At 35.6% G+C, this 16,431-nt stretch overlaps 1 protein-coding gene across 1 annotated transcript in view; it reads right to left on the bottom strand.

The window, feature by feature from the left end:
• Positions 1–16,431, bottom strand: part of IL1RAPL1 (interleukin 1 receptor accessory protein-like 1) — a 327,114-nt gene that overhangs the window by 11,103 nt on the left and 299,580 nt on the right. Inside the window, exon 5 of the mRNA XM_014549355.1 lies at positions 4,517–4,660. Coding sequence (XP_014404841.1) covers positions 4,517–4,660 — 144 coding nt within the window. The remainder of the gene's footprint in view (positions 1–4,516; positions 4,661–16,431) is intronic.

Raw genomic sequence — 16,431 nt, 5'->3', positions numbered from 1 at the left:
CACTTGGGAGTTCGACCTGGTGACCAGGAGTTTGATTGCTCACTATGACGTGTGCTGACCACCAGGGGGTGGTGTGGAACAAAGGAAGGCCCCAGCCAGCAGCTGGGGAAGGGAGGCCCTGGCAGCCAGAAGGCCCCAATCAGCCCTGATCACCAGGCCTAGGAACCCTACCCGTGCACGAATTTCGTGCACCAGGTCTCTATATATTAATAACAAACTACAATGTTCGCTAATTACTGATTACTATAAACATGTTGCATTCATTTCCCTTACGCACCTTACGCACAGGCACACCATTTCTCTCCACTAATACTAGCAGAGAATATTTTAGCAGCTGATTGCCATGTCATTAGTCTTGTACTGACTTGTTTGGTGTGTGCAACAGGAAATATTTCACTTTCTGAGAACAAGAAAAATAGGTTTATTTGCGTTACGCTGATTAATTTGTGCAGTTATTCAGTGTCTGGTAAGTTAATGTTCAAGAAAAATATTAATTTTTATTAAAGTGTTCTATTATTTTATGTTAACAATGACTCATTTATTTCAGCCCTTTGTATTCAGCATGTCTCTATTGAAATAAACCTACGTTTCTATGAAAATTGAAGCTTTTGTTTTTTTGCGGTCCACATAAACTTACACCTTGTTAATTGGCCTGTGTTAGCTTTTGAGTTTGACATGCTTGCTCTAGAGGCAGCACTGCAAGTACATCAACTATTTTTATTTCTGATCAAAAGTAGATTCTTCATTAATTAGTACAATGGATGTTAGAAATCAAGTTTCATTGCTAAAATTAGCAGCTTTTTACTGAGTATAATGGATATTGGAAACAGACCCTCCATCATGAAATCAGTGCTATTCAAGAGATACAATTAATTAACATAATTTAGAGACACATCTGATCCCTACAGAGTATCTAGTGGGAAATTGTTCCAGGCTTGATTATTTTGCCCCAAGATATCCCACAATGGCATGTTGATTATTTTGAATTAAAGTTACTTAAGAAATTGCAAGAACACTCTGATGTCTCTGTCCCCACCCCCTACCCCCAAAAGGAGAGATAAATCTCCCATGTGACAACTGTCTTCCCCACATCTGGAAGACGCCATAAGGACATGTGCTAAAGTGTTAATAATGGTGACCCATGAATGGTGGGAATGTGCTGGATTTTTAAAAAGATATATTTTATTGATTTTTTACAGAGAGGAAGGGAGAGGGATAGAGAGTTAGAAACATCAATGAGAGAGAAACATGGATGGGCTGCCTCCTGCACAACCCCTAATGAGGATGTGCCTGCAACCAAGGTACATACCCTTGACCGGAATTGAACCTGGGACCCTTCAGTCCGCAGGCTGACGCTCTATCCACTGAGCCAAACCAGTCAGGGCAGGAATGTGCTGGATTTTGTTTTGCTTGTCTGTGTTTCCCAATTTCTTACAGCATATATTATTACATCTCTCTAATAATAATAGGGTTATTTGAACAGTTCAGTGGATAGAAGGGAAGGAAGAAAGGAAGACCAGATGAAGTATGGAGCAAAATACCAAAAAATAAAACTCTGCACTATGGCTTCATGTGTGATTTAACAGGTTCTGTGGCCTCATTGGTTTTCTCCCTAAAAGTGCCAGCACTACCCTATGCGTCCTGGTCCTCCTAGTAACCAAAATGATACTAAAACAAGGAAACTGGGATTAAGGAGTTATTCGTGCATAAAGGCAATTAAAGATAGAGTTGTAAATATGATCCAGAAAGGTGAGTGTTGCAGAATCAGAAGAGAAATGCTAAGGCCCAAGTTCAGGGGCAACAACAAAGTGTAAGGTTAGAGGGGGACAGGGAATAATGTGAACAAACTGAGGGTGCAAAGCAGCAACATGTTCTATCTTGAAATCCTGATATAGAACTGATAGAGCCAGGCAATGCCTATTGTAATAACCTACAAGGAACTTGCTGAATGTGTCTCTGATGCCAAATATTTCCTCTCCTAGTCTGACACAGTGGCTGAAATAGTTGGGATTTGGAGTGTTTTAGACCTGGGTTTATATTCTGTCTTTCTGGTTGTGTGATTCTCTGAGTATCAATAAAGTAGTCAACACTGCGGTTGTTATTTGATAAATATTCAATAAACGGTCAATGAATTTGCTATTATCATGTCACCATAGTGAGGCATTACTTAAAAATATTAGCTAAACTTTCTTTTCCTGTTCTTCTTCACACTCTTGGCCTTCCTTTACTTCCGAAAGTATTTTATGTATTTCCCTTTCAGAGGAGGTGAAAAGGTGGTCAGGATAAGGGAGACATTGCTCAGCTTTGGCTTTCAAATTGCATTTCTTTGTTAGAAGCCAACTAAAGAATATGAAAAGCCTGGTGTCTCTTCTTAACAGTTATTTCTTTGGAAGGTGAAAGGACTTGAGGGACAGCTAGGAAAATGGGAATTTGATGATGTCAGAGAAATTCTCCGCCACTGATGGAGCAGATAATCATTCAACCACAACAGCATGTGTTGACGGATCCAAGGGGATGTGACTAAGGTTCATAGGCATCTAAAACCATTAGAATCTCTTACCATGTAGAACATGACAAATAAAAACCATATTAGAGGGGAAAAGGAGACATGTAATATTTTCAACAGTAAAGAATTCAAATTTTAAAAAACGTACTAGAAATTGATAGTTTGGGTAACATCATTCATGTCATTAGAACACAAAATAAATATATTAAAAATAGGGTTAATAGATAAAGTGAGACTTGCTTAGGTAAACTGCTTTTCCAAGTATCTTCTATTGTGTTAATAATAGTGGATCTTTAGATTATTCTGAACATACTACATTTTTATAGGGTTGAAAATAATAGGGATTCAGTGTTCAGTAAAATAAAGGCTTTGGAAATTGACCTATTTTCAAATCCCATCTTGGCCATGAACCATAATACTTGTGATATTTTCTTCAGTAAGTTATTTAACCTCTGGGAGCCTCAGTTTCTATATCAATAAAATGGAGACGATAACTGACCTCAGAATTTTTTGAGGTTTAGCAAGAATGATTTTACGAATGCCTAGCACATTGCTTGGTACCCATTCAATAACAGCTCTGACATTGACACCTTTCTTATATCTCTTTAAAGCCGTAGCAAAAATATGAATAATTTATATAAACAGGCAAGAATATTAGGAACAAAGAAGAAATAGGCAAATTAGCACTTAAAAGAAAAAAGAATACAGTTTTGCTGCAGCACAGACTTTACCCTAATGGAAAGGGGAGGTTAAATAGAGAGGAGTGTTAAAGCCCAGCTGGCATGGCTCAGTGGGTGAGCATCAACCTATGAACCAGGAGGTAGCGGTTAGATTCCTGGTTAGGGCACATGCCCAGATTGCGGGCTCAATCCCCAGTGTGGGGCACGCAAGAGGCAGCCGATCAATGATTCTCTCTCATCATTGATGTTTCTATCTCCCTTCTCTCTTCTTTTCTAAAATCAATAAAAATATATTTCAAACAAAAAAATATAGAGAGGAGTGTTAGGGATGCTAAATGAACTGCTCCTCCTCACAAGTCTGGCAAGCTATACTTCTACCTGGGGATTTCTTCCAGAAGACCTGGAAATGTGGTACCATGGGCATTTTTTCTTTGTACTATTTAGTGTAAAGCTGCCAGTTAATGAAAAAAAGTTTATAAATATCATCGAGAAACCATCATCTGAACTATTTATTGTCAATTTGCATATGCATCCTGTATTGCAAATTTATCTTATATAGGAACCATTTTCAAAGGACCAAAAAGGAAAAAAAAAACTTAAGTCCTCTAATAGGTGGTTTAAGGAGCTCAATTTTTAGCAATCCAAATTCCTCTTAGATTATACACATATTTATGACTGACCAGAGGCAAAAACAATTACCATTTCTATGAAAATAATATTTACTTGTCCAATTTGAGTAAAACTAATAAATGTATAATTATGAAAACAATATGCTTGTGCACTTTCCTATCTGTTGGTCCACACTTAGAATAAAAATTAGCTTGCCTAATTATAGCTAAATAAACAGGCTTGAAAAGATTGCTGGGTGAATTCTAAAATATTCAGTACAGTTTATTATAACTGATCAGTTTAAATAAGGAACAAATTGAGATTCACTTCAAACTACCAGGCTAGGGAACACAATTAAAAGAGACACTCTTTAACTATATAGAAAAGTAAAGCTGGCCTTTCAGTACTGATTACAATGTGAGCGAAAATGAATACTCTGATAGCATTGTAATCAGCACTTATAATTCACAAGTGGTGTTTGGAATACAATTCAAAAGAGGGCAGGTGTTGCTTTACAATTTTCAGAGGAAAATACCTATTGGCTCCAAAGAATCACACATATAGTTCCATGTAAAAAATGAAGTTACAAATTGAACACTGAAGGATTCTAAAGCTCTTATCAATGGTTAACGAAGTTAACTTGTCTTTTCTCTCAGTAAAACAAAGACAGAAATTGAATAAGAATATTCAGAAAAACATTAAAAGAGGGAACTCATCTTACCTCCATCCAGTTCCTCAGCCCCAAAATGATTCCTGTAGAAGAGCATGATTTCTATTTTGTAACACTTGTAGATGGTCACCAAACAAACAAGCAGCAAAAGGATAGCACCTAGCCCTCCAGCAAGTTCAACTGTGTACATCAGCTCTAGGAAAAACACCACAAGAGAGATTTATACCATATTCACACCCAAAATCATAAATTCAACTTGATTTTACAGTTTTGTGGATGAGACCAGATGTGGGCAATGCATTAACACATCCCCTTTCCTTTTTTGCATGAAAATGTGGCCTTTCAATAACTTTCTAGCTTTGTTTCCTTGGTAACCAGATGAGGTGGTATATGATAACTGTTACTAAGCAACATTGCTTGTGGTAAAAATGAACCTACGTTCCTAGATTGCATTTGGACTGACAGAATTATAAATACCTGTTTGGAAAAAAATAATTTTAGGCTTGCCTGAGTGAAATAACTCTTATATACAAACAAAACCCTTGTAAGAATTCTAATAGCTATGCTTATAGAGTTGATTTCTGTTGATACGAAGCTTTTAAGCCAGGATGGCTTCTGAACTCACCCTGAATATTTTTTAAAAAAAATATGTTTATTGACTTCAGAGAGGAAGGGAGAGAGAGAGAGAGAGAGAGAGAGAGAGAGAGGCATCAATGATGAGAGATAATCATTGATTGGCTGTCTCCTACATGGGGATTGAGCCTGCAACCAGGGCATATGGCCTGACCTGAAATTGAACCATAACCTTCTGGTTCATAGGTCGACACTCAACCACTGAGCCACACTGGCTTGCCCTAATGTGAATCTTTATCCTTCTCACCTGAGCTGTCACTTGAAGGCTGGGACTAAAGGGAGATGAGTGAAAAAACACAGTTTCTGAGGGGCAGTGTGGACTGTTGCAGAGAGTGTTGGGTATACCATCTAATCAATATCGTCTGCTGTCTCTTGCCAGGAGCAATGACTCCTGTCCTACATCTTTCTGAATAAAGTGGTGCCAGTGTGATCTACCATAGTCTTGGGGGCTGCATGCTTACTAGGGTTAAAGAAATAGTCCACCTAGTAGATGTTACACCAGACTATGTTGGGAGTGTTTTCCTTTCACTAGGCTACTCACATGTTACTACATTCTATCAAAACAAAAAAAAATTATTTTCTTGCTATTCACTGTACACAAGTTCTCTTATTCCGATTAAATGTCTACATTACATAAAAAATTATCAGACAATTTTTTTCAGGATAAAATATTCACTTCTTTTTTCTCCTTTATGTTATTATTATTTTTAAATATATTTTTATTGATTTCAGAGAGTAAGGGAGAGGGAGAGATAGAAACATCAATGAGAGAGAATTATTGATCAGCTGCCTCTTGCACACTCCCTACTGGAGTTGGAGCCCACAACCCAGGCATGTGCCCTTGACCAGAATTGAACCAGGGACCCTTTACTTTGCAGGCCAATGCTCTATCCACTGAGCCAAACCGGCTAGAACTTTTTTCTTCTTTAGAATTCATGGATATTGTAACAAATTCAAGGCTACTTGCATTTACACATTAAGCCAGACGCCACAGACTTTGAAACTCACTTTAAATTACTGCCTTTGCATTCATGTGTCCTTGATCATTGTAGTCTATATGTTGTCCATACTGATGGGTAGCCATTGTTCACTGCAGTTGACAACTACCTTGAAAAGTACTATTTTCCTTAATTACAACTAAAGATAAATATTTCTGAAGTTATGGCTCTATAATAATGGTATTTTTGATTTTGTAATTTAGATACCACTAGAGGCTTATCTAATTTTATAATAGGCTCAGATTGGGGACTTTAATGTATGGTTTTGTAGTGATGACTACTCTTGGATTACAAGATCATTCCTGAGATTTTGTAATGGGGTGAAATCATCCTGGGTGTAGTGCAGTATCGGTGATAAATAATCTGAAAAGCGTGGCCATCATTTTCTCACAAGGACTGTGTGTGTGTGTGTGTGTGTGTGTGTGTGTGTGTGTTTGCATTGCAGAACATACTCAGCCATACTTCTCATTTTCTAGTCCTTCATTTCTAATTCAACAGTTTAATAAACAAACACATATAACTACTGTTTAATCAAGTGTGTTTTCCTGCTCTTATTAAAATTAAAAAGGACTAGAAGAAAATATTAGAAAAAGTGGTTGGACTTTATGAATTTAAGAAAGAAAAATAAAGTGAGCTATTATATCTTTTAGGGTCTAAGTAAATTAATATGAAGTGTGAAATACTGAAAAGTTCCTCCAGGAAATTTAATATTTTGGATTTATAAATATCAGACAGTGTTATCTGTTGACTCTTGTGAGAGACAATACAAAATGGTACCACAAAAATACCAGGAATGAAATATAAAATGCTATTCAGCATAATGTTTTCCCAATGGTATGTGAAAAGAAAGAATAAGTGAGTAGATAATACTGTGGGGTCCAATGAGTCTTGTTCTCTCAAGACTTGTTCTATGAGTGTTAAACTCCACCACACAAAGAAGCCGCATAATGCTCTAACATACCAGTAGGCTAATTTATGCATCAGAAAAATCTGCTTTAAATTATACTGATTATGATGGGAGATTACGGCTCCTTTTAAGATTCATTCTTTTTTTCTAAGTTAACCCATTAAACAGTTGAAATTGATCACTCTAAAATTTCTTTTGGGAGAAAAGAAATGGAAAAGTAATGGAGAATGCTTAACTTCCACTTCCAAACATTGCTAGTGGAAGTGCTCAATGGCACTACTATATTAGAAAATCTGAAGTAGTTTCTAATGAAGTTAAATCTGAATGCATCCTATCAGCAGCAATTATACTCCTAAGTATTTACCCAAAGGAAATATAAGCAGATGTCCACAAGAAGATTTGTACAAGAATGTTCAGAGTGGTCTCGTTCAAAGTAGCCACAACTGGAAACAACCCAAATGCTCTTTAATAGGAGATAATGAACAACCTGTTGTGTGTCCATATGCTAGAATATACACAGCATCACAAGGAATAAACTACAGATACATGCAACATGCGTGAATCTCACAAATGATGTTAGGTGAAGGAATCCAGATATAAAATAATATCTTTTTTTGGTACAGTTCTATTTAAATGAAGTCTAAGAACAGGGCAAAATTAAGCACAGTTATAGAAATCACAAAATGATTGTTTTGTGAATGGGTTATGATAACATTTATTGGAAAGTGGTAAGAGAAAACTTTCTGGGGTGCAATAAATATTCTGCATTTTTTCGGGGTTGGATACAGAAGTATATACATTTGTCAAAACTTATTGAGCTGACCACTTAAGATCTATGCATTTTATTATGTGAATAGTACTTCAATTATTTGAAAAAAATTTTAAAGAGCCATTGTAAGGTCTAACCCACGTTCTATGTGGGGAGAAGCTGTAAAGAGAAATGGAAGTCAGGACAGCTGTTATGCTGTAGATAACTTCCCAGGCAGGGAAGGGTTCTTCTGTGTTGCCCCCAAGCACACTCTTTGATTCTGGAGGCATGGCACTGGGCTTGGGCATCCAACATGTCTTACGCACCCTTATCTAGTCAAATACCTTTAGAAACATGGAAAAACATGCCTAGAACATAATGCTATTAATCCAATAAGGAGAGTTCTCATTTTCTTCAGATGGAATTTATAATATTGGTCTCTATATAGTTTTTTTTTTCAACTTGTAAAAATTGAGTATGTATAAATTAGAGAAAAATTATATAAAAATAAGGTTTTTTATTTTTAGAGAAGTAATTGCCCAAATATGAGTGATTTCCATTTCTAAATGTCATGAGCCACTCAGAAAGTTTTATACACTATTTACTAGGCCAATCAATAGTATTGTCTGAAATGTAATGAGAAAAAGAGAGCAGGGTCAATGTAGCTAAGCAATTACAAAGTGGTCTTGTGTCACATGAATACCTCCTTTAAGGTACAAACATATGAAAAGTTATATATCTAGAGTATAGGCAATAAGCAAGAATAAGTTTTCTGAGCCATATGATAGTCATTTACTACTAATAATAGCAAAATCTTGTCCAAAGAAATAGCGTTTACAAGGAGCTAATTGATACTGAAATCCTAAGATTATCTCAGACTGTTCCCAGATACTGCTGTAAAATTACATGCAGAAGCATGGTGTTCTTATAACATCCTTGAAAGTCAGAAAAGAAATGTGTTTTTCTGAATAGTACACACACCAGTGCCTGCTTCTCAGTTACATTATTTTTATGCAAGAGTAATTTATATGCTTTCACATTATAAATATGTGCAGGTTTAAAATTTTTCCATTTGATTTAAGTTATTCACATTGGTTTATAAAGCATATATAAAAGCTCCTAAAGAAAATGGTTATTAAATTTAATTGCTACATTTCTTTTGCTCCAAGCTGGACACATTCATTAATATGAGTGCTACCCATTATTGTTTATACATTGAATGAGGACAAAATTACTAGGGATTAAATTCTGTTCAGTTAAAAGAAAAGATTTGGGCCCACTTCTGTGTTTTATCTTTCCATTAAAATGGAACTGCCTTATGACCCAGCAATTCCACTTCTGGGAATATATCTGAAGAAACCCAAAACACTAATTTCAAAGAATATCTTTGCATTATAATGTGAATGGTGTTGCCCCAGCAAATGTAATTTTATCCTTTGAATTGGGACCTGCTTTTCAGCTCAAGTTCAAGATGCTTATAGTGGCGGCATTTAAAAAATAAAAAAGATTCCATTTCAGTACAATTCAACATCAGAGGATGGAAAGAGAAAGCACAGACCTTTTAAAATATGTTTAGTCTTTGTGTTATTTTGTTAAAATGATAGACTTTGCCCACTTTAAAGGACTGAGACTGAATATTGAAAATTGTAAAGCAAAATTGCTAGGCAAACCTAAGGAAAACTGGCATTTGGTTAAACACAACAAATGAAAAAGTGCCAAGAGTTACATTTAAGGGCACCAGTAGTTATTTAGTTAAAGGCAACTAACAATAGTCCTTGGAAAGCTCCAGTATGAGCTAAGGGAAAACACATTGATTATTGTTGCAGTAGTAGATTGCTTTTGGAATAAATTGCTTCAATTTGAAACTAAATTTGCTACAAGCATTTTGAGCAATGACTACAATTTTTTTTCTTATCAAGACAGTTGGACCAAAAACCCTTTAAAAGAAACAGTTAATTAAAATAAAGCGCACGCCATCTCTTAGTATACTGGATTACTTTGCAAATAATAAATGCATTTGGTTTACACTAATCTTGGTGCAATTACTTCGTATATTTTGGGATCATATTTTTTATTGTATCTGGTGTTATTGTGTACAAACAATTTCTGCTACGTATCTTTGAAGAGGTAAAGATGCTAATAAAGTTAAATCAAAATTTATATGTATTTTTGAAATCTTCACTTAAAGTTTTCATTTTGTATCTCTCTTTCTACTGATATACATAATCTTATTTAAGGTATGACTAAATATTTTAGGTGGCTTATTCTTATATAGTTCATCCTAAAATTGCCTCATTCATTATATAAAGTCATTTAAAATGCTCTGCTCTGATTTATATGCAGTAAAATGCAAGTTTGTGGGGAAAATGCATGATAGACAATATAATGATCCCAGTGTATTCATTAGCTTCACCAAGTACATTTTCTCTTCTTTCATTGTGATATAAAGAGCTTAACTTTATAAGGATTTATCCATCCACATAAATTCATATGCATATTTATTTCTCTGGAGCAGTATAACTTATTTGTTCCTGGCAGGAGAATTATTATGTTCAGCCTACAAAGATGTTCAACTCAATTCTACAATACATCAATGCAATTTAGAAGTAGTTATAATTTTTTTGGTAACACATTAAGAAACTGAATTGCTATTCACATAATAGCAAGGAAATGTTTTGGGAAGGTACAAACTAGTACGTAAAGATAGCAATTTGCTCTTGCAAAAGTGCTTTTTGGAACAAGGCAGAGTATACCTAATAATAATAATGGTCTTTGAATGTAGAAGCTTGATTGGTGAATTAAATTAAACATTTGGGCAAAAGATTACCTTCAAAGTAATATACTTTGCCATATTAGAAAGAAGTTTTCAGCCAAAGTACCAAATTAACTTTAAATTACTGCCAATCAAGAATGCACATATGGTCATTGCGTAGAACCCATCATTAAGGCCTAGTTCGACTAAGCTCCCACAACCCCTTAGAACTGAATTGTTACATGTTAATAAACTATTAAAATTAAAAATAAAATGAAATACTAAAGGGGAAAATGCATCATTCTCTTTATTTTTATTTTATTTTTAGAATATATTTTTATTGATTTCAGAGAGAAAGGGAGTGGGAGGCAGAGATAGAAACATTAATGATGAGAGAGAATCATTGAAAGGCTGCCTCCTGCATGCCCCATACTGGGGATCGAGCCTGCAACCCTGGCATGTGCCCTGACTAGGAATCGAACCATGATCTCCTGGTTCATAGGTCAACGTTCGACCACTGAACCACCCCACCTGGACTGCATCATTCACTTTACAGTTTGCTAGAGCCCTACCCTTGGAATGTGTTTTTCCTCTTTCCAACCAGATAGGAAGAGTGATTTGTTTTGTTTTTCCTATAAAGTAGGAAATATTCGTAAGTGGTATGTATTAAAAGACAGGTTGACAAGTTAAAATGAATAACGACAGTAATTGAATAAAATATGAATCCATGAGTTCATGCTAATTATAAATTAAGAAAGAGGGAAGGTCTTCATTAGAGCAGAATGTCATTTTTCTGCCTTCCTAATAATAATTGATTCAGGCAGGAGTTATCAACAGAGGCTAAAATTATTGGGTGAAAGATTGATGAGACCAGATGTTCACAATGTCTTAAAGTACCCTTACCACTGACTATTTATTAGATAGAGGAAGATATAAACAAGTGAAAGAATATACCATGTTCATGGATTGGTAGAATCAACATCATTAAAATGTCCATACTACCCAAAGCAATCTATAGATTCAATGCAATCTTTATTAAAATACCAATGGCATATTTCCCAGATCTATAACAAACACTACAAAAATTTGTCTGGAACCAAAAAAGAAGCCCTAATAGCCACAGCAATCTTGAGAAAGAACCAGTTTGCAGGAATCACAATACCAGATATCAAGTTATACTACAAAGCCACTGTACTCAAAACAGCCTGGTACTAATACAAGAACAGGCATGTAGATCAATGGAACAGAACAGAGAACCCAGAAATCAACCTGAACCATTATTCTCAATTCATATTTGACAAAGGAGGCAAGAGCATACAATGGAGTATAAACAGTCTCTTTAATAAATGGTGTTGGGAAAATTGGACAGGTACATGCAAAAAAAAAAAAAAGAAGAAAGAAAGAAAGAAAGAAAGAAAGCTAGACCACCAACTTATACCTAGAATAAACTCAAAATGGATAAAAAACTTAAATGTAAGATGTGAAACCATAAAAATCTTAGAAGAAGCCATAGGCAGCAAAATCTCAGACATCTCATGTAGCAACATGTTTATCAATACTTCTAGGGCAAAGAAAACTAAGAAGAAAATAAACAAATGGGACTACATCAAAATAAAAAGCTCCCACACAGCAAACAAACCATCAACGAAGTGAAAAGAGAGCATGGGAGAACTTATTTGCCAATGATACATCCAATAAGGGGTTAATTATCAAATATATAAGGAACTCATGCAACTTAAAATGAAGACAAACAATCCCATTAATAAATGGACAAAGGACCTAAATAGGCACTTCTCCAAAGTGGACTTATAGAAGGCCAAGAAACATGAAAAAATGCTCAAAGTCACTAATCATCCAAGAAATGCAAATTAAAACAACAATGAGGTATCACCTCACACCTGTCAGAATGGCTATCATCAATAAACGACAAGTGCTGGCGAGGATGTGGAGAAAAAGGAACCCTCATGCACTGCTGGTGGGAATGCAGACTGGTCCAATCACTGTGGAAAACAGTATGGAGCTTCCTCAAAAAATTAAAAATGGAACTCCCATTTGACCCAGTGATCCCACATGCATATATGCACACAGACAATAGAGTGGTGAAGGCCTGGGAGGGGCTGGTGCAGGGTGGAGGAGGTCAATGGGAAAGAAACCACAAACAAAGGGGGACATCTGTAATACTTTCAATAATAAAAACATAATTAAGGGGAAATGGAACACCATCTTAAGGGAGTGACCAAAATCAGCTTCACCAGTAATCCAGCAAATTGGCATCATGTACCTCCTCATGTGACACACTGAGAAGGCAAAATATCATTTATGGAGTATTCCAGCTAGGAAGAGGTAAATATCCAAAAAAAGGAGGAAATAGGCAAATTCAAACTGAGGGACATTCTACAAAAAAATAAAATATGATTTCTGCTCTTTAAAAATGTCAATGTCATGAAAGATGAAAGGCTGAGGAATCATCCCAGATTAAAAGGGACTAAAAAGACATGACAACTAAATGCAATGTGTAATCCTGAATGGGCAACATGGTATAAAAGATATTATTGGGATAATCTCTGAAATGTGAAAATAGACTATATACTAGATAATAGCACTCTATTATTTTAATTTTCCTGAATTTGATAAATATACTCTGGCTTTGTAAGAAAATATCCTTGTTTTTAGGAAATTCACATTGAAGAAATTAGTCATGATGTCTGTAATTTACTCTCATGTGGTTCAGCAATAATATGTATTGTGTGTTACTATACAGAGCGTTGTTCTATCTTTCTATTTACCTACTTAGATGAAGAGAGATAAGGCAAATGTGGCAAAATGTTAATAATTGGTGGTTCTAGTTAGAGAGGATAGGTGGAAATCCATCATACTATTTTTTTGAAGTTTTTCTGTAATGTCTGCAGGTTGTTTTTCAAAATAAAAAGTTAAAAAATAAAAGACAGGTCAAAAGGTAAGATCACATTATTGAAAGTGTTATTGCAATTAGAGTGTATTTTGGGTTGATTACTTTTGAATTAAAATTTTATTATTTACAGCTATTCTGGAGTAATCTGTATAAAGCCTTCAGTTTAATCTTCCAAAAACATGTCCTAACCTTGGAATTTTTTCCACTTTTCTTTTTCTATTTTTTCTATAGCATTTATCACTATATATCATATTTAATTTTTTATTAATATGTTTATTATTGTTTATTGTCTATATTATCCCACTGCAATTTAAATTTCATCAGGGAGCCCAGCTGGGTGGCTCAGTGGTTGAGCATTGACTATGAACCAGGAGGTCATGGTTTGGTTCCTGATCAGGACACATGCCTGGGTTGATTTCAGAGAGGAAGGAAGAGGGAGAGAGCGACAGAAACATCAATGATGAGAAAGAATCATAGGTCGGCTGCCTCCTGCACACCCCTACTGGGGATCAAGCCCATAACCTGGGCATGTGCCCTGATCAGGAATTGAATCCGGGACCCTTCAATCTGCAGGTCAATGCTCAACCACTGAGCCAAACCAGCTAGGGCAATAAACGCATATTTAATAAATAAATTTCGCCCTAACCGGTTTGGCTCAGTGGATAGAGCGTCAGCCTGCGGACTGAAGGGTCCCAGGTTCGATTCCGGCCAAGGGCATGTACCTTGGTTGTGGGCGCATCCCCAGTGGGGAGTGTGCAGGAGGCAGCTGATCAATGTTTCTCTCTCATCGATGTTTCTAACTCTCTATCCCTCTCCCTTCCTCTCTGTGAAAAACCAATAAAATATATTTTAAAAAAATAAAAAATAAATTTCATCAGGGAAATTTTTTGGTCTATTTTGTTCACATTTTTTTATTGACCTAAGTACTTTGAAAACTACCTGACACATAATAGGTGCTCAATGAATATTTGTTGGCTAAATGAATTATTGGATGATTAAAAACAACTCAATTTTTCCTATGAAAGGTTAGGTTTTTATATATCCCCTTTCTACAATTTCAAAAATATCTCTTTACAGGCAACCAGGAGGCTCAAGCAACTAATGAGGTATAATTATTAATATGCAGTCTATTGATTTGGTAATATAATTTCATTCTATAGAAAAATGGTCAACTTCATAGTATTGATTTAGAAATATTCTTTCATTCATAAATACAATGACATTATAGTCTTACAGAACTAGGAAAGTTTGTATTCTATTGGCATTTAGAAATAAATCATCTATTGTTTTATAATTTTGATACTCTTATTCAGTTTTTCTTTTTCTTCATTCATTCAATTTCTTTTGGTTTAATAAGTGCCAAGTATAGTGCTTTGAGTTCTAGTGATAAAATGGCAAATTAAATACTGTATGCTTCTTGCCTTAAAGGAGACCATGTCTAGTTGCAGAGTCAATCATGCAAGCAATGGTTAACAAAATAATAAAAGTTACTATTTTATTGTGCACTTAAATGTCACTCTGCTAGGCCTTTTATATGGGTGTAAGAAATGTTTTACTGTAAGTATCATAACCATAGGTGAGCAACTTTTGGGTGGTTAGTGCGTGTTCCTGTTTCTGTTGGAGGATTTTAGCGATATGGTCAGACATTGGTACAGTGTAGCACAGTGGCTGCAAAGTTTTTTGGCAAGTAGTTTGGTGTGAAGCACAGGGAAAGCAAATGTATGTCATGATGAGTGATGGTAGACAAATTCATGTAGTGATTTCTCAGCTAGAATATACTGTTTATGTTTTTTTCCTTTCCTTTTTTTTTTGTTAATCCTCACCCAAGGATATTTTCCCATTGGTTTTTAGAGAGAGTGGAAGGGAGGGGGAGAGACAGAGAGAGAGAGACATCGATGTGAAAGAGACACATTAATTGGTTGCCTCCCTCAAGTGCCCGACCGGGCAGGGATAGAGCCTGTAACCGAGGTATGTGTCCTTGATGGGAATTGAACCTGGGACCCTTCAGTCTGAATGCTAACACTCTATTCACTGAGCCAAACTGGCTAAGGCTGTTTTTTGCTGTTGTTGTTTTTTTCCTTTTCAAAGCAACCAGCATGTACCTTGTCAATAAGTATTTGAAGGATTCATGGAATCAGTTAAGCCAGGTTCCCAAAATCAGGTCAGAAAAATAGGACAATGATTATCTCTAGTGGAAAGTTGACATATTTTATAAATGTACAATTTGGTATTACTAACACAGAGCTCTATTGCTGAAACATTTCCCCTTTAGACTATAAAAGCAGTGGATGTACACAGATATTATGTATTTACACACATACAAACATACAGGAAGGCTCCTTCCTCTTTAATCTTATAAAACTGAGTTTGATGGGGAGAAACCAGACAAAGAAGGAAGAGAATGCTATAATGACGAGCAAAATGGGCCTCAGGTGACCAGCTTAGAAGACAGGGCAATTGTATATCAAGGTGTCAAACTTCACTGATGCCTAAAAGAAAATCTCTTTAAAGAAAAAGTATTTGCTTTCCCTCCACTAGGAATTTCCTTCTGGACATGTCATACAAATAGACAGGCACAGATGGAATGTTACAAAACATCTCTTGAGAGAAAACTGTCAGAGTGAAGGTGGCATTGCCTTTTGTTAAGGGATGCAGTGTTTATCCTGAAAGCAACCCTCCACCAGAGGATATATTGTCACAGTTAGAACAATCTGGTCTTCTATTGGGAACACTTTGGATTGGCCAGAGAATCCAGAACATCTGGACTGCTTAGATAACCAACAGAAGAAGCCATATTTTCTACAGAAATATTGAACACTTCTAAAAAAATTCGAAGGTGTTTTGTAGTACATTCCATGGTTGAAAATAGATTTATAAAATATTTTACTCACATAAAAATGGATTGCATTGCAATATACAAAATGGAATGCTTTGGTGAACTCCAGAATTTTATGTTATTATTATAATTTCCTTCCATTAAGGTTTGAACACATTTCCTTAGTATTGAAAGCATTGGA

The sequence above is a fragment of the Myotis brandtii genome, unplaced genomic scaffold (assembly GCF_000412655.1).
Source record: "Myotis brandtii unplaced genomic scaffold, ASM41265v1 scaffold548, whole genome shotgun sequence".
NCBI classification, from domain to species: Eukaryota; Metazoa; Chordata; class Mammalia; order Chiroptera; family Vespertilionidae; genus Myotis; species Myotis brandtii.
This window is presented reverse-complemented; position numbering and strand designations above follow the sequence as displayed.